General features: G+C 39.5%; 1 protein-coding gene and 1 long non-coding RNA gene across 2 annotated transcripts in view; one reads left to right on the top strand and one right to left on the bottom strand.

Moving 5' to 3' along the window:
• LOC134801435 (uncharacterized) overlaps positions 1-19,062 on the bottom strand; it is a 297,157-nt gene that overhangs the window by 233,983 nt on the left and 44,112 nt on the right. The window lies entirely within an intron of this gene.
• Positions 1-19,062, top strand: part of LOC134801430 (NACHT and WD repeat domain-containing protein 2) — a 91,123-nt gene that overhangs the window by 18,775 nt on the left and 53,286 nt on the right. Inside the window, exons 3-8 of the mRNA XM_063773985.1 lie at positions 5,824-5,912; positions 13,175-13,320; positions 14,183-14,357; positions 16,806-16,950; positions 17,397-17,622; positions 18,053-18,163. Of these exons, the coding sequence (XP_063630055.1) occupies positions 5,824-5,912; positions 13,175-13,320; positions 14,183-14,357; positions 16,806-16,950; positions 17,397-17,622; positions 18,053-18,163 (892 nt within the window). The remainder of the gene's footprint in view (positions 1-5,823; positions 5,913-13,174; positions 13,321-14,182; positions 14,358-16,805; positions 16,951-17,396; positions 17,623-18,052; positions 18,164-19,062) is intronic.

Consider the following 19,062-nt stretch of genomic DNA (forward strand, 5'->3'; position numbering starts at 1 on the left):
ATTTTAATGTTCGTGGTTTCAGGAAGCGTGGGCAATTTTAACGTGAGGAATAAATTGATATCGATTTCTCTGATATTTACAAAGTGTTTCTCAATCCTAGCGTGTTATTATCTAAAAAAAAGAAATGGTTCAGGGGTGTGACTCGAACCCGCACACCATTGGCTTCATATACACCTCCTGGGATTTCGCATTTCGCAAACTCGTATTACACGCATTTATGGCCAAATGAAAGGTATCATCACGATTTCCAGCTTGCTGGGAATTAATTGGGTTGTCTGGAAGAGATCGTTTTTTAGCGATAAGACCGCCTGTTGTTTACCTCTGCTTGTATTTCTGTTTTCTTTTGTATTGTTTTCTTTTATTGAGGTGTGCAATTATTGTATTGTAATCCCTCATAAACGCTTTTTATGGATCTAATTTGATTTGCCTAAAAGATTTCAGACGAAAAAAAAATTGTTAAACTTAAGTACTTTGTTTTTGATATTAATTTGCTCCTTAAAAATCTAAAATTGTTAAGCTTAGAATAAATTTAAAAATGGAAAACTTACTGTCTTGGGTGAGAATTGAACTCACGGCCTCGGGATGTTTCTCATAAGAATTTTTACACGGATCTTAATCTATATCCATAAATAACTACACTAAATTAAAGTCTAGAACTGTGCAGCGTATAACCCAAAGTACCTCGTCCAGACAAAGTGATCGATCGACTCTTACTACTCAGTTCGCAAAACATTGTATTGGACTCGAGCTTGTATTCACTCATAATAATGAGTGAATAAATAAATAAATTAATGAATGTTTTATTTGGTGCCAATATAGACAGAATAAATACACCGAAATTTTTAATGACTATGACGTCATAATGATGTGTGATGAGTGTGATTTTCAGGCCAACATTTTAAATGTCGCTACTGATTTATTATTACTCAGTGGTTTTTTGGGGTTCCCTACCCAAAGGCTAAAAACGGGACCCTATTACTAAGACTACTGTCCGTCTGTTCGTCTGTCCGTCCGTCTGTCTGTCACCAGGCTTCTCATGAAACGGGATAGCTAGACACTTGTAATTTTCACAGATGATGTATATCTGTTGCCGCTATAACAACAAATAGGTACTAAAAACATAATAAAAATAAATATTTAAGTGGGGCTCCCGTACAACAAACGTGGTTTTTCGCCGTTTTTCCGTAAAGGTACGGAACCCTTCGTGCGCGAGTCCGTCTCGCACCTGGCCGGTTTTTAGAATATTATTTTGTCTACGGACCGAGAACGCCTGGAAGAGCTATTGGTCCATGAAACACCTCATGAAGGGAGACCTACCGTTGTCTCTCAAACGTAGGCTCATGGACATGTGCATACTTCCAGTCCTCACCTATGGTGCACAGACTTGGTCTTTGACGGAAGCTCAGAAGTCCAAACTCGGAGTTTGTCAGAGAGCTATGGAGCGCAGCATATTAGGTGTGAAACTAAGGGACCGCACCCGGAACACCACGCTGCGCTCTAAAACTCAAATAATAGATGTAGCTCGAAAAGCGGCCAAGTTAAAGTGGGACTGGGCTGGTCATGTCTGCCGCATGCCGAATGACTTATGGGCCAAGATAACCACAGAGTGGGTGCCCCATGAGTCGAACCGGGGATCCGGCAGACCTCGTCGGCGATGGCGGGATAACTTAGACTCCTTTTTGAGAGACTGGCCAGATGCAGCTCAAAATCGGGACGAATGGAAGAAGAGGGGGGAGGCCTTTGCCCAGCAGTGGGACACATCAGGCTCGCAATAATAATAATAAAAATTTTGTCTATGCCTTAAACTATATATTGATTGTATTAAATATGAAGGCGTTTTGTAAACGTTATATTATATAACACCGTCGGTGGGTGGTCCTACCGTCAGCAAATATGTAACGGCTACAGTATGAATGTAACTTGAACGGTCTAGTAATACTGTTTTCTGTGTTGTGTGTGTGTTATTTTGGAGGGAAAAGGATGCCAAGAAATGAGACACGGCTGTTTATCGTAGGTATAGCTATATTCCACTGATTCAAACTTTCACGATTTTTACACATTATTAAATTGTACAACAGTTGTATTTTTTTTTAGGATATATTATATAGCTATATTCCGACTGACAAGACTGTTGCCAGGTGCAATCGGCTGACGTAAAAATATCATCTACCCGAAATGTTAAACCTAACATCTTCATACACTGTTTATGAGTGAGGTGTAGGTATTCCCATTTGTCACCGCCGGGCACGGATGCATTCATATAAATCATTCCCATCTGTCCCCTCTTGTATGGTGGCGGTAGGGTCACAAAACTGTCCGTATTTTAGAAAACCGGTTTTTCGGTTTTTGTGAAACTGCAAAACCGGGTTTCCGGTTTTTTCGGTGATTTCGATTTTACGTATACTTAATTTGTAAATTAAGCAAGTATTTTTAGGATCAATGCTTTAAATTTGTAAGTCTTCCACGACATTTCTATTTAAGTAGTTTATATTTATCAAGACCATCAAATTCCATCCATAAAGTTTTTAACTAAGTCAGCAGACTGATGGTTGAGTCGTATCCTTCCTAACAGTAACACCACCTCGCGGAAGTTTGCTTATGCTGATGACCTGCCCCTTGTGATACAAAAAGACAGCTTGGAAATGGGACAAAATACCCTAGAAAAGGACCTGGATCTATTAGATGACTATTTTTCTCGGTGTTTCGTCGTTTGTGCCCCAGCACTTCCAAGACTGAGGTGTCCTGCTTTCACCAGTGCAATAAACTGGCCAACAAGGAGCTGAGAGTAAAATTCAGGGGCAACCTTATCTCAACTCAAACTCAACTCAAAATATACTTTATTCATGTAGGCCTAGCAACAAGCTCTTATGAATCGTAATTAATCTTAATCTAATTATCAGAGCAATTGATAGTAGTCTAGAATTTCTAGAATAAAATCTAAATGTCAAAAATAACATAAGAAAAGAAGTACCTACATCGGAATATCCATTTCCTCATCAATAATCAAATATACCTAATAAATAAATAATCATTTCGAATAACAATTAATCCCACGTTGTATTATCATTCATGTAGTCTTGTGTGGTATAATAAGCTTTAGAAACGAGTTTACGCTTTACATAATTCTTAAATTTATTAATAGATAATTCAGTAGGTAATATGGTTTGGAAGTTTATTATAAAATCTTACACAATTACCCATGAATGATTTTTTAATTTTATAGAGCCTAGTGAAGGGCACTGCGAGCTTATGTTTATTTCTAGTATTAATATTATGAATTTCACAATTTTTCCTAAAATTTACAATATTTTTATGTACATACAGAATATTCTCATAAATGTATTGACAGTGCACTGTCATTATGACAATTTCCTTAAATTTATCTCTAAGTGAGTCTCTATGGTTTATTTTGTATATTGCTCGAATAGCCCTCTTCTGCAGAACAAAAATGGTATTTATCTCTGAAGCACCACCCCACAGTAAAATACCATATGCCATAATGCTATGGAAGTAACTAAAATATACATACTAATCGAGCTGTTTTCACATCAGTTAACTTACGGATTTTGCTCACTGCAAAAGCTGCAGAACTCAGTCTATTCGAAAGAGTAGCAATAGCAGAGTAGTATCCGTCACAACTTCCTTCCTAAATATCTCCGAAGCATCCTGGATTGAAGGCTTAACTTCAAGGAGCACCTAAGCAACCTATCTGCAAAACTGGGCAAATAGATATAACGCTGCTGGAGACTAAAAGCTGTTCATTTATATAATTAGTGCGTATAATATATTTATAATTTGCTTTATTTTTTTAATTTTCCCTTCAAAATAATTAAACTATTTATATAAAACTGTAAAATCGAAAAACTCGAAAAAGCCGGTTTTATCAAAGTGAAAACCCGGTTTTTGCAATTGGCTGTAAACCTGGTTTTTCCGGTTTATTCGATTTCGGTGGAACCAGGTTTGTGACGCCTAGGTGGCGGTGCACGGTGGCAGTCACGTAAGGGACAAATGGGAATACAGCGGAGCGTTGATAGAGTCCTCGACCTAGAGTACTTCTCTACGGGTTGTATACCTCAGCTGACTTTTGTGAAATTTAGTTAGCAGGTTCGATAAACACTACACCTTATAAAATAAAGTCCTCCGCCGCGTCTGTCTGTATGTATGTTCGCGATAAACTGAAAAACTTCAGAACGGATTTTCATGCGGTTTTCACCTATCAGTAGAGTGATTCTTGAGGAAGGCTTAAACCTTGTATAAAATGTTAAGGTTTTGTGTAGCCCTTGCGAAGCCCCCCGGCTTCGCAAGGGCTACAAATATAGATATATATATATTTCTAGCCCCCGGGTCGCTAGAAATATAGATAAAGAAAGAGCCACTAGTAAAGTAGCAATTTTTATGTCAATGTTAGCTTGAATGTTACCTTACTGCAGTATTACTGGGCCGTGTATCGACCTATTTCCAACTGCGTCAGTCACCCAGTAATGCAGTCTTGCATTCATCTTTATTCTAACCCGCCGGGGTTTTTACCGACAGCAGGACTGATTAAATGAACGAATGTAACAGGATAGTGGATTTTAGTAACAAAACTTCCGTGAGACACACATCATCATCATTTCCCTCGCGTTGTTCCGGCATTTTGCCACGGCTCATGGGAGCCTGGGGTCCGCTTGACAACTAATCCCAAGAACTGGCATAGGCACTAGTTTTTACGAAAGCGACTGCCATCTGACCTTCCGAAGCGCTGGTGGCCTAGCGGTAAGAGCGTGCGACTTTCAATCCGGAGGTCGCGGGTTCAAACCCCGGCTCGTACCAATGAGTTTTTCGGAACTTATGTACGAAATATCATTGATATTTACCAGTTGCTTTTCGGTGAAGGAAAACATCGTGAGGAAACCGGACTAATCCCAATAAGGCTTAGTTTCCCCTCTGGGTTGAAAGGTCAGATGGCAGTCGCTTTCGTAAAAACTAGTGCCTTCGTCAATTCTTGGGATTAGTTGTTAAGCGGACCTCAGGCTCCCATGAGCCGTGGCAAAATGCCGGGATAACGCGAGGAAGAAGGACTGCCATCTGACCTTCCAACCCAGAGGTACCTTTTCCACTTTTTTTTTTAACTTTTATTTCTCAGTAGTTGTAGAGGTTTAAGTTTAATTTGTTACTTTGGTTGGTTCGTTATTAAATAAAGATTCTTTAAACACCATTTGATTTTTATTTATTAGTTATATTTCCAAGAAATTAGCATTTTCTCTTAAGGGGTACGAATTAGGCAAGTTTCCCCTACGAGCCGAGGTTTGAACCCGCGACCTCCAGGTTGCAAGTCGCACTTTCGTACCGCTAGGCCACCAGCGCTTCTGCGCTTATATCGTGAGACACACACTTATTTAATACATTAAATACCGCCACTCCTCTTCCTCTTCCTCCTTCTCCTGACGAAACTCCTCGGCACGGAGTGACACATGTCGAGCGTTTTTCGATCCGGTTGTTTTTCTCACATACGTTCGATCCGGTGAATCCGGTTATCCGTTTGAAACAAAAATCTGCGAGTCCTTAAGGGCTTCGAGTCTAATAATTTTTCTCTTAAACTGAAATAAATGCCATATACAAGAAAAAGTACCCAAAGCCAGTGCCCCAGGCTGGAATCGAACCAGCGTCCTCTGCTATCGCGGCAGGTGCCTGTGCCATTCGGCCACCGGGCCACAGCGGCATAGGTCGAATTTTTCCAAGTATATGCACTTCTCACTGAAGGCTTATGACGCCCCCTGGCCATCCCTAAGGTAGAACAGTATGGTTCGGACCTTCTAACTTGGATACTTTTTCTCTTTTCAGACACAACCATGGAGAGGAACACCCTTATGGCCAAATGCTACCCCCGCATCAAAGACTATTGTCGAGAGAAGCACGGGCTCGAGTTTCAGGTAAGATCGCTTCAGGGGGACTAGTCAACATGACAATCGTTGATAAAAAACTCCATTAAAATTTTAAATAATATACTTTCGGTCCTTGGTCGTCAGACACCAAAAAACTATAAAAGAAATTTCTACCAAACTAGTCTGGGTGTCTGGCGACCTACGAGCTGGCGCATTTTTTGCGCAAAAACTCAGCCTCACTGTGCAGAGGGGGAACGCGGCCAGCGTCCTGGGAACAATGCCTCAAGCTAATTTAGGTTTAGACTTATGATAATTCCCTAATTGTGCAATAATGTATGTATTAATAAAAGTTATATTGTCACTACATTTACCAGTCGCTTTTCGGTGAAGGATGACATCGCGAGGATTAATCCGAATAAGGCCTAGTTTAGGGAGGAGAACCTACCAGGTTCGCTTTCGTAAAAAACTAGTGCCTACGCCTATTGGTAGGATTAGTTGCCAAGTGGACCCCAGGCCTCTCTGAGCCGTGCCAAAAAAGCCAGGACAACTCTAGGAAGATGATGATGATTGTGAATTCATATCATAAATTCAGATTCGGATTCAAACTCTGTAAGGCCAGCCGTGCTCGAATTTCATAGATAAAACAATTTTAAACCCGAAAGAAAATTGTTTAAAATTCAACTAAAACTTAAATTATTTGTTCGACGTAACTTTAAACCGCATCTTTCTTATCCATAATGAATCAGGTAATAAGGCATCGCAGGTGGCTCTAAAAGAAAATTTAACCGATATCGATTATTTCTTTACTTAATTTAATATAAACCTTGCCCCGAGTGAATAAGGTTGAAAATCGAGTCACATGGTTTAGAATTTTGATTTAAAGATACGTTTAATGGTTGTAAAAATTGTAGAAAGTATATCTCGACTTGTAACCGACTTCAACATTTCGAAGCGGTAGGTTTTCAATTCTTCGGGATCCTTTTTTGACCGAGCAAAGCGAAGCTTTAGTTTGGGCAAAAATCTTTCGTGTCAGTCCGGATATTTTCGACGATGTATGTATGAGAATTGTAAGCGGGAAATTCAAGAGGCTGACGGGGGTAACGGCATCACTTTTCATCCTGGCAACATCGAGTTATTTGAACTCTAGGAACACCACTACCAAGGATCAGAAATCAAACTGCGGTCTGATAATTATGCTTGCGACAACAGTTCTACAGATTCTCACCTACTAGAAAGTAACTGAGTTTTGGGTCTAAAACTAGTTTATGTATTACATTTTTACTTACATAACATATTTCAAATCAGCTTCATGCAGCCAACTCTAACCTATCGTTTATTGGAGGTTGCATATGTACTGGATTGGCACAATATACTGTAAACATATAACGTCGAATGTAATGTCAAAATGTTTGAATAAAATATATTGATTCTACCCAAAACTAGCGTTGACTATCTGTTCCACTTATTCTGCTGGGAACCAAGACTAGGTTCTTCTAATATCGTTAAGGGGCCTACTGATTACCAGTTCGCCGGACGATATCAGCCTGTCAGTTAAACGCAAAATTTGACAGCTCTGATCAACTGACTGGCCGATATCATCCCGCGAACTCGTAATCAGTGGGCCCCTTTACTTAGTCTCAAGGTCCCAACTAATATTATAGTGTAACTCTGTCTGTCTATATCTGTTACTTCTTCACGCTTAAAGTTTAAGAAATTTCATCTTAATCGGTTCAGCGGTTTAAGGCTTAAACCGCTGAACCGATTAAGATGAAATTTCTTATGGATATATTTTGAGGCCAACACTATTATCATAGGCAGGCGAAGTCGCGGGAATAAGCTAGTAATTTAATAATTGTCGTACGTGTATCACTCTGAATTGAAAGTAAATCGAGCGAATGCTTCTTGGAACATTGTCTGAGAAAGTATTAGGTACGGATCATAGCATATTTAAGGGGAAGTCGGCGAGAGGACTGGGAAAATTTATTCAAACAAGTATTACTTTACAGCTATAGGTACCTATGCCAAGATACCTTAGACTGTTAATACATAGTCAGTATCATAAACATGTATACACTTTTCAAACTGTCTCTAGGATCTTAAATTAAACATATCTATTACTAAGTTACACACATACCTACATGTACATGTACACTTACACACAAACTTAAACAATACAAACTTAAACATGTAAAGCCGGGTTCCCACGGCCCGTTGTTTCAAAGATCTGACCGCGCCTTTACAGGCCGACAGATCGTGGGAACGGTCGCATCCGACGAGGCCTGTGGTCGCCTGTCGTCACCCGCTCGATCCGTCGGGAGTCGGGAGTCGGTAACTTCAAAGGCGCGGCGCGGCGCGGCGCGGCGTTGCCTCTCGCGGCCTGTAGGGGCGCGTCTGCGTCTGTTCATTTCACCTGGGACAGCGCGTGCGCGTACAGTACACGCACACATGTTGGACTAGCGGTAACGACAGGCGGACTCGCACCGTTGGAATTGGAATGGCTCGGCGCGAGACGTAATCAACCGCACAGGCATCCACAGGCGTGGCGCGATCCGGCCTGGCCTGTAATAACACGGGCCGTGGGAACCTTTAGTATACACTTTTCGAACTATCTTTAGGATCTTAAATTAAACAAATATATGTAAGGTCACTGTGGGTAAGTCCGTCTACAAGGCAAGTCCGTCAACACGTTATAACTTTTGAATTTGAAGGCGTATGCGACTTTGGAGTCCAGGCGATTAACCAGTTCTTCGCGCTAGTTCCGTCACTGTAAAACAGATGGCGCTCTGACAACCAACTTCAGAGCAATCCGCCTCAACAAGTCATTTCGTGTTTTGAACTCGAAGTCATAGTGCGACAGCCGTTCGAAAAAAATTTTTTTTAAATAGTTTTTGAAAAGATTGTGCATCAAAAAGTAACTACGTAGGTAGCCTAAGAACCAGTTGTCTTTATTCTATTTTTAAAATATCAGAAATTAACTTAGTTTTGTAATTATACGTTCCACAATTAATCATATTAAAATTTGACTAAGTTGGAAAGTCCGTCTATTATGTTCAAGGCAAGTCCGTCATATGCCGGACTTTCGATAAATCAGAGATTACCAACTGTTTGTGCGACTTTAATATTATAACGATTTGATAAGGTATCAAAAAATCCTCCTGACTTTGCGCATGATGTTACTTAATTAAATTTTGATCTCAGTAAATTAAAAGAAACGATTAAAATTCATTTTAAAATTACTATTGATCTTTTATTTCGGAAATCAAAAAAATAATTATGTTTAATTATTTGCCAAAAAAGGTTTACCACCCCATTTTGGTAGTATATGCCGGACTTGCCTTTGTTTTAGAAAAATGGTGTTTATTTCGAATCTGAACCGTATATTAACAAGTTTAGAATACACTTTTCATTGTCTTGATCCGTTCTTTTTAGGAATTTGTCTACGAACATATACACACCCATAGATTGGCTGATATCATAACTAGACGGACTTCCCTTAAACTGCACGGGAAGTCCGTCTACTCGCCGAATTTTAAAAAATGCCATTGTTTTTGCTTAATTTGTGCTTGAAATGATCTGTCACTAAGGCTAAACTATTAATTATTAAATTCTTCATCGTATGCGATTACAAGCAGTAACATAGGTGAATAATTAACGGAACTAGATCACTCCAAAGTAAAAAACAAATAAAGTATTCCGGACTTCGCCACAGTGACCTTATTACTAAGTTACATAGGTAGATGGTTTATCCTTATGTTTAAGGATAAACCATTTTTTTATTCAGTAACATAAAAATGACTATCCCTTAACTTAAATGAGGATCAGAATCGGATCAAGCCATGTTTTAATACTTTATACCCGATCGACGTGCTCGCAGATTTTCGTAGAAATGCCCGCCCCGGAATATTAATAAAAACTTCTCGGATTTTGGGAGTAGACAATTTCTGGAAGAGTTGGTTTCTTATTAAATGGGATTATTTTTAAGCTGTTTGGCGGCTTTAAACTCTTTAAAACTGTCCCGAGAAGAGATTTAAGAATGTTTTCGGATAATTGATTATGCAATATTTTTGATTGATAAGAATTTGCAGAGGCAGTTTTAATAGGGTATTTGACTGTATTTAAAATAAATTATTTCACACCATGCATGAAATAAAGTATTACCAGAATATTAATAGGGAAACGTAAACAGCAGTTTTTTTAAGACTCACATTTTATAAATCGTATAGAACTATAGTATCGTATAGAAGAGTAGGCAACTTGACCGTGACGTCATTTGTAATGTTTCGTATAAATTCCATAGTGGCAAATCGTTTTGACAGGTCGAATAAAAAAACTGATTTGACTAATAGCAAAAAGAATAGATAGTATAGAGGGGTCCTGTCATTGTAAATTTTGTAGTCACTGTAAATTTACTGCCATCTATCGACACACGACTAAAACTCAAAATGAAAACGTATAAAGTTATCAAAAAATGTATATATATGGATAAATGATTTTATTATTTTTATATCATTTTGATCCATGTTCATTCACTGATATCTATGTGTTAAAATTGTTAAATATGAAACGGTGTCGTCACGCCATCTAGCCGAGGATAGGCTAAAGGTGTGTGCGGCATCTATTCGAGAATGACTTTTACTTGAATTCCGAGGCACGTTTTTTCTTTAGACTTTATTCGTCTTATACGAAGTTACATATGTCTTTGCTAATAGTCAAATACCCTATTGTCATTCTTAAGGGGCCCACTGATTAACAGTCCGCCGGACGGTATCGGCCTGTCAGTTAGAACAAAATTTTGACAGTTCCGAACAACTGACAGGCCGATACCGTCCGGCGGACTGTTAATCAGTGGGCCCCTTTAGGGACTTCTCATGTATCGAATTTATTGCGAACATATTACCACAGACAAAACATCCTCCAGACTTAGCATAGTCGCGCTACCCCCTCTGCCACGCATACGGTAAATTTACTCCATGTTCGAGTCGAAAGTGTCTTTGTGTGACGTCCTTGAACTCGTTCGTCGTTTGAACGGACCAATCACGGCACGGGACTTCGCTCACCTCGTCCCGCGTACCCCCGCATTTTTGGCATCATCGGTTGCACGAAATAATTGCTCTAAACTCGGTCTAGAGGATTCCTAGTCTATGCATATTACATAGATACTCGTATACTCGTATATCATAAAAAAACAAAGTTTAAGGTCAAAAATTATGTTAAAATAACACTAAAACTCAGTAAAACGTTCTTCTTCTTCTTCTTCTTCCTCGCGTTATCCCGGCATTTTGCCACGGCTCATGGGAGCCTGGGGTCCGCTTGACAACTAATCCCATGATTTGACGTAGGCACTAGTTTTTACCCAGAGGGGAAACTAGGCCTTATTGGAATTTGTCCGGTTTCCTCACGATGTTTTGCTTCACTGAAAAGCAACTGGTAAATGTCAAAATGATATTTCGTACATAATTAAGTTCCGAAAAACTCATTGGTACGAACCGGGGTTTGAACCCGCGACCTCCGGATTGAAAATCGCACGCTCTTACCGCTAGGCCACCAGCGCTTTTAAAACGTGGTACTCGTAATTAAAGTCATTGGTGGTCTGCCTCGTAACGCATAGCTGGCATATATCAACCAAACTAAATTCCTATTAAAAACAAAGCTTCTATAAATACGTGACACGTGCGTCCGTTTCCGCCCCATGTTTACAAGTGCACTATTTGTGGATTACAAACACCGTAATACTGGTTAGTGAGAAGTAGCTGAGCAGGCGAAGTGTTCAAAAATATGTATACAATGTATGTACAATGAAGATACTGCACAATTTCCTGTAAGGTCAATATGGCTAATTCCGTCATAGGGACTATTCCGTCCACTGGCGTTTTTCTCGAACAACAAACAACATTGATAATTTCGTCGACAAAGCAGCGACTGCTTTTAGTTTCAGCAATCAAAAGCAAATGTTTTTTTCCTACGATTGAAAATCAAAGAAATATTTCTTGAAAATAACAAAAAATAGAAAGAAATAGTTAAAAAGTTAAATAATTACAAGTTAATAAAATAAGTTACATAACTAGAGTCTGATGAATGATGACCCCACAGTCAAACTCATTGTTGAGTTCTGCGGGACTATGACTATTTTTTAAGAAATAAATAAATAAATAGATAAACTTTACCCTGGTATAACTAGTATTACCCGAGCCTTTTGGGTAAAGTCCAATAATTTAAACAACATTAATCTGTATTCGGTGTTACCCGTACACATATGTATAGGTGGGTAATGTTAGGTGTTGCATCATCTATTCTGACATTACCCTTCCTCCTTGTATACCCGGGTAAACTTAAGTTTATTTTTAAATTCGGGCTTTATCCAAAAGGCTTGGGTAACCTAGGTATACCACCTAGTATACCAGGAATACCACCAGTAAACTTAAGTTTACTTAACCTTCTAGTATTTACCCGTATCATTTGTTGTTTTGTATACCTAAACATAAGTATATTTTTTGAAATAAATAAATAAAAAAAAAAAAAAAAAAAAAAATTTGAAGTGAAGAGTTTGTGAAGTTAGGGCTTGGGGCGTGTAGAGTTAGAAGCTTGGCTCTACATGACATCTGATAACTTTTTCACAGTGCGAGCCGTATGATCTCGTTTTGGCAACATTTCACATGAAAATATTTTGGTGTGATATATTTAACTTCGTACAGGCCACCGTCTAACTAAAGTGTCTAATGGCCACTTGCACCATCCCACTAACCCGGGGTTAAGCGGTTAAACCGTTAACTCAGTGTCAAATTGTACTGGTAGCCACGGTAACTCCAGGTTTAATTGGTTAACTCCGGGTTAGTGGAATGATGCAAGTGGCGCTAAGCTACCTACATATCAAGGATATTATTATTGCTTATTTTTTGTTGGCATAAGGCGTAGGGTTTTTTTTTTAATTTTAATTTAATACTTATATGGGTTGTAATGTCTCTCAATTGAAGTGGATTTGAACGCCATCTCTTGGCATTTTCACGAGCGCATGTAATACCTTGTTTAGGGGCTCACATCACACACTTCCCTCAACAACTCCAAGCGGTGATAAAAGTTCAAATTTAACCCAACAGATGCCTCTTACAGCTATTTATGCCACGATTATTTAAACATGTGTTTAAAAATTAATGATTATTAATTATTGCATACGCTAGGGTGTTGTCATTTAGTCTTATTAGAGCATAGCATAATTATAGCGACGCTACGGACCCCCTGTTAACACTTTGTTTCTGGAAAAAGCTCTGTAGTTTTTGAACCTTAATAAGTGCAATATTTTTGTACGGTTATAGGTGGTTGACATGCGCTGGGGTGTTCGAGACGAAGCCACCGATGATCACATGACCACCGAGCTGTGTATGAGAGAGATAAAAAATTGTCAAAGGCTCTCCATGGGACCCAACTTCGTTGTGTTCCTGGGGCAGAAGTATGGATACAGGTATATTATATTTGTGATGATTAATCCACCGACGATCAGAATGACCACCGAGCTGTGTAAGTGTAAAGGGAAATAAAAAAAATTCAGAGGCTCTCCATTTGACCTAACTTCGTAGTGGTACAGGTTAGTAATGATTATTCACTTTATGAATTGAAATATCTCCATTATCCATGGTTGAAGAAAATAATCACCAAATCGGAAAGGACTAGTTGAACGCTCCTTACCAGAACACCACTGGATTCTACTGCTGCTTACTGTAAAATTTTGTTCAATAGAGGATTTCCAAATACATCAAATTTAACTTACAGTGCGCTAAATTCAATCAACGGTTTTCCGTTTGATCTTAGTTTGTCTTTTTGACTTCCGTGGTTACTTTCAAACTGTAGTTATGTATTGATTCTGGATGTCGACATGCGGTGGGGCGTTCGAGATGACACCACCGACGATCACAAGATTAGCTATGTATGAAGGAAATATGGAATTCCCAATTCTCTATAACAGGCTAATTATTGGTTCTCCAAGAGACCCAACTTCGTTGTGTTCTTAGGCCATAAGTATGGTTAGAGATTTGTATGGTTATTCAGTATGTCATCAGAAATATGTACACCGATGGACAAAAATATCACCAAAGGTGCAATTAACAGTGGTCTGAGGGTCAGTACAGAGTAAGAGTTTTGCCTCGAGATCTTCCGTCTTCGCACTAAGTACCAAATTGACACAAAGACATGCATTGCTCCACGAAAGTTTAAAGGAGCTCGGTAACCATAATCTTCATATTTTTTATTTCCGTGGTTTCTAATTTACACTGTTTGTGTTTCTGGTGATTTGCGCTACCTATTTCATGATTGAACCTCTTTTTCAGACCAATCCCCACATACGTCCTGTCATCGGAACTGCAGATGCTACGAGATGAACTAGCGGCCGGGGGCGTTGACGTCATTTTGTTGGATACATGGTACAAAAAGGACTCGAACGCCGTACCCCCCGTCTCCGTCTTGCAACCGATTTCTTCTATACTCATCAATTTTAATAACAAGGTGAGCACAAATTAAAACCAAAATATTACTTGGCTAATCCGCGAAAAGAAAGAAAACGAAAGAAAGAAAGAAGTAACGCCTGAATCTATTCACTAAGATGAGTGCAGATAGAGCAACAAGACCCACAAAGTGGTGATATCTTTCTAGCTGTTCAAGAAAAGTCACCTGTGTAATGTTTACCACGAATTATGTAATAATAGTAAAATACGATGCAAGTGCGAATTGGAAATTAGAAACGAGTGGCGATAAATGAAAACACTGGGTTGGAAGAACAACCCCGAAAACCGGACAAGTGCGCGTCGGACTCGCCCACCGAGGGTTCCGTATTTTTTAGTATTTGTTGTTATAGCGCACAGACGTTTTTCTGTGTTATAGCGGCACCAGAAATAGGTACCTACATCACTTGTGAAAATTTCAACTATCTATCACTATCACGGTTCATGAGATACAGCCTGGTGACAGACAGACGGACAAACGGTGGAGTCTTAGTAATAGGGTCCCGTTTTTACCCTTTGGGTGCGGAACTCTAAAAAGCACGTCCGTAAGGTTTAATAAGGGCGTGTGTGATATGTAGAGGGGACCACACCGGCACCTTTCAAAAATCTTCGATGTGCGCCATCTTATTCAGATAACAACACCGGTTTAAGGGGATGTTTAAGACCTTACTCAAATGTAATATAACAAGTTAGTGATTGAGTAAATCGCAGGTGCCCATATAATGATTCCAGGACGAACAAACGTTAGCGAGATGTAACAGACAGGCAGCGCCATCTATTGACATTTCTTGTACTAACGCGGTGGAGAAAGTAAAGGGGAAAGCAGAGGACTACTTACGCCATCTATCAGAGAGTGACGAACTAAATTAAAATATTCTAGAGAATTATCTCTCACAACTCACAATGAAGTTAAATGTCACGTCTATAAATCTGCTCAAAATATATTATATATTTTTTTTTTTGGAACTAATGAAATTTTTTGGAAATAACTTCATGTAGCATTTTAAGTTCAGTTAACCCCGCGGTAGATGGCGTTATTCATCCTCAGATTTGTGTCTCTCATATCTCAATAGATTAATTAATTTTCAAGATATGGTGTAGTGCGGTACCTAAACTCAATAAGTTTTTGGCAAAAATTTCATTTTTGGTACAAGCTTGTATCGCTGACTGTACTTTTCTTTTCACGCAACTAAAACTCCAAACACAATAAGTTTGCGTTGTTTAATCACAGAGTTCCCATGGCCACCTCCTGTCTCCATCATCAGATCAGCTCGATGGTACCATAATATTACATTGTCACCCGACTTACATAATGAAATTTTCAGCTCAGTTGGAAACATAGTTGGAAATCAGGAAATGGGTCAAATTTAGCTACGAATCAATTAATATAGAATTAAACCAAGAAAAGTCTACAGAGATTTTGACAACACACGCAGTGCAGGTGTTGTTTTAAACGTCAAACTTCTATTAAATTATGACGTATAGTTCGTTTTTTTTAGCATTAGAAATAAGGTAAACAATCTTGATGTGTCTTTTAATTGAAAAACCCTTTTAAAAAATAAGATACGGCAGATATGTAACAATTATGAACCTAATACGATCATTTATATTCTTCTGCTTTCATAAGTAATAGTTTTTGATTTTTAAAAAGCGTTTTTCAATTAAAAGACGTGTCAAGATCGCTTACCTTCTTGCAAGTTCTTTCTAATGCTAAAAAAAACGAACTATAGGTATAAATAACACTGGTACTGCGTGTGCAGTCAAAATAATAAACCGGGACCCTTATTACTAAGACTCCGCTGTCCGTCTGTCCGTCTGTCCGTCTGTCCGTCTGTCCGTCTGTCCGTCTGTCCGTCTGTCCGTCTGTCCGTCTGTCCGTCTGTCCGTCTGTCCGTCTGTCCGTCTGTCCGCCTGTCCGTTTGTCCGTTTGTCCGTCCGTCTGTCTGTCACCAGGCTGTAACTCATGAACCGTGAACCATGAATAGGTAGACAGTTGAAATATTCACAGATCAGATGATGTATTTCTATTGCCGCTATAACAACAAATGCTAAAAACAGAATAAAATAAACATTTAAGTGGGGCTCCTATACAATAAAAGTTTTTTTTTTTCCTTTTTTTTTGCGTAATGGTACGGAACCCTTCGCCTTCGCGTGCGAGTCCGACTCGCACTTGGTTTTTTCTACTGATGGAGATGTCTTGACAGATTATACTTATGTGCAACATTTCACTCCGTTACGCCCTATCACCTAGCATCACAAATAAACATTATTCTCATCTCATATATTTAATTACACAAACGGGTCTACCGCGATATACCAATTTCATTGTAAAAACTGAGTTGCACCAGCTGTGGCCACGGAATGAAATTATATCGCGGTAGACCTGTTTGTGTAATTTAATAAGTGTACAAAACGCGAGAGTTTGAAGTGTTATATTATTCCCATATTTCAGAGAGTCCCGAAACTCCAGGCAGAAGACCAGGCGGTATGGTGGGACACACTCGGCAAAATGCAGAAGCTGTTCCGAAAAGCTTCCCTTCAACTATACAACAACGGAAAAATGGATAAAGATGCTATGCATAACTACTTTATGTCTGGTAATAATAAATTTAATTACCTCGTTTTACTGTTAAATAGGGGGGAGTGGGAACGTAAAGCCAGGAAATTAGAAAGGAATAATTTATGGTACACCCCGAGAAACTTGCGACGGAAGATTTGGCGAGCGCGTGGGTTTTAACGTTTTTTACCTCAAAAATTTTGCTAGACAAATCCCTCGGCCATATATCGGCGGTGGCTATTTTATAATAAATACTTTATTACAGGGTAACGATATACCTGCAATTGAAATTAAATGAAAATTTAACATGTTTTCGTTATTTTTATTATCAATCCAACTTTAACATTTTAAGGTTTTGTTGGAGTCCGCCACCCCGACCTACACCATGGTGTTTCGTGTTTCTGATTCGATCAGTTCTGCGAATACCTACCTAGTATACTAAGCTGCATCAATCAATCCTATTAATGAATAAACTTCAATTCCCAGTGACCGAACGCGAAGTAATAAACGGTGTTCTCAACGTCAAGAACACCAAGAACCACTGCCTCGCCTACGTCCGCTACATCAACAACATCAACCTGCAGAACCTCAAGAAGGCCAGCAATTTTGTGGACATCCTCAACAGGTCGCTGGACAACGAGGCTTCCAAGTTGTTAGCTGATCTGAGGGACGTCAGGCTGCCGAACAAGATTGAGACTACTAATATACAGAAGTAAGTCTCCTTGTAAGTCGGCTTTGGACAGAGTAGCATGGCGGTCTATGGTGTCGGAAGCCAAGATCCACTTTGGGTCGTTGCGCCACAGCAATAAGTAAGTAAGTGAGTGAGTGAAGTGAGTCTCCCTGAGATAAGCCAGTGATTATAATTAAGAGGTCTGGTTCTGGTTAGGTTGTGCAAAATGTAATTATAAGTAGAATATGTAGACTTTGAAACCCTCTTTCAAGTCCTCAGACACCAAGGGAACAGTCCCCTGTTCAAAACCTTCAGGAACCGCCCATGGTTATTGAAGTAGTTAGTGCTGGTAACTGACGTTCATTTCATTTACATTATTCTGTTTAATCATCAATGGTTGGTATTTCTTTATCACAATCAACTTCCGTATTTTTTAAGTACTTTCAGTTAGAAATTAATTTGTTACTTTTAGATACACGGTGGAGTGGATCGGACGAGAGGGCCTGGACAACGAGACACACGGCGAATACCTCAACCACTTCATATCACACTTCTATAAGAACATCATCAAGCTAGTAGACAGGTAATAGAATATCTTGGGTTCTCTAATGTTTTTCTGTTGGGTAAAGCACCGGAGCTCCAGTGAATTCGCTGTTGTTCCTATGGATGCACCGATGCTAATAACCTGTATGCACATTTCTTCTCTTCTTCTTTTTCTTCTTCTCAGCATATTTGCGTCCACTGCTGAACATATGCCTCTTTCATGGATTTCCATGTTGTTCGGTATGCGGCGGTTCTACGCCAGGTCGGCCCTGATGTCTTTCTAATGTCGTCCGACCATCTGGCTCGTGGTTTTCCATCCCTCCGGCTTCCCAGTCGAGGTCTCCAGAACAGTACTCGCTGGCCCTATCGGTCGTCATCCCTGCGACAGATACACAGATACAGAGACAGTTCTTCTATCCACAAATAACTGATCGCGTGGCTGACAATTTTTTTTGACATTATTATTTATTTAATGGCACTTAATTGCGTATACTTAAGCTTTAAGATTAGTACCTCCGACATTTCAAAGATGGCATTGTCCATCTCGGAAAAAGACTGACTAAAGTTACCGTCAACATCATCTGGATGCGTGAATGCTGTGTAACGATTTAAGGATGACTCACGTTAGACCGGGCCGTGTCCGGGCCGGAGCTTTCGGCGCTTACTTTTCTATGACGTAATGCTTTCGCCTGCCGGCCCGGACACGGCCCGGTGTAGCGTGAGTCATCCTTTAGTCAGTCTTTCTCCGAGATCACGGGGACAATGCTGTCAAGTCACGTTAAAGTGCTTATGTGGGTCGTTCTACCGTTTCGTGCCGATTTGGTGTCCGAGCCCACATCAAGCCTTAAAATTATATTTTTTTACATGTGGTTATTTTTAAAAGGTATGTTTATGTGGTACGGAAAATGCGCCAGTTATAGAATTTAGCTAGACCTAATG

The sequence above is a fragment of the Cydia splendana genome, chromosome 22, assembly GCF_910591565.1.
Source record: "Cydia splendana chromosome 22, ilCydSple1.2, whole genome shotgun sequence".
NCBI classification, from domain to species: Eukaryota; Metazoa; Arthropoda; class Insecta; order Lepidoptera; family Tortricidae; genus Cydia; species Cydia splendana.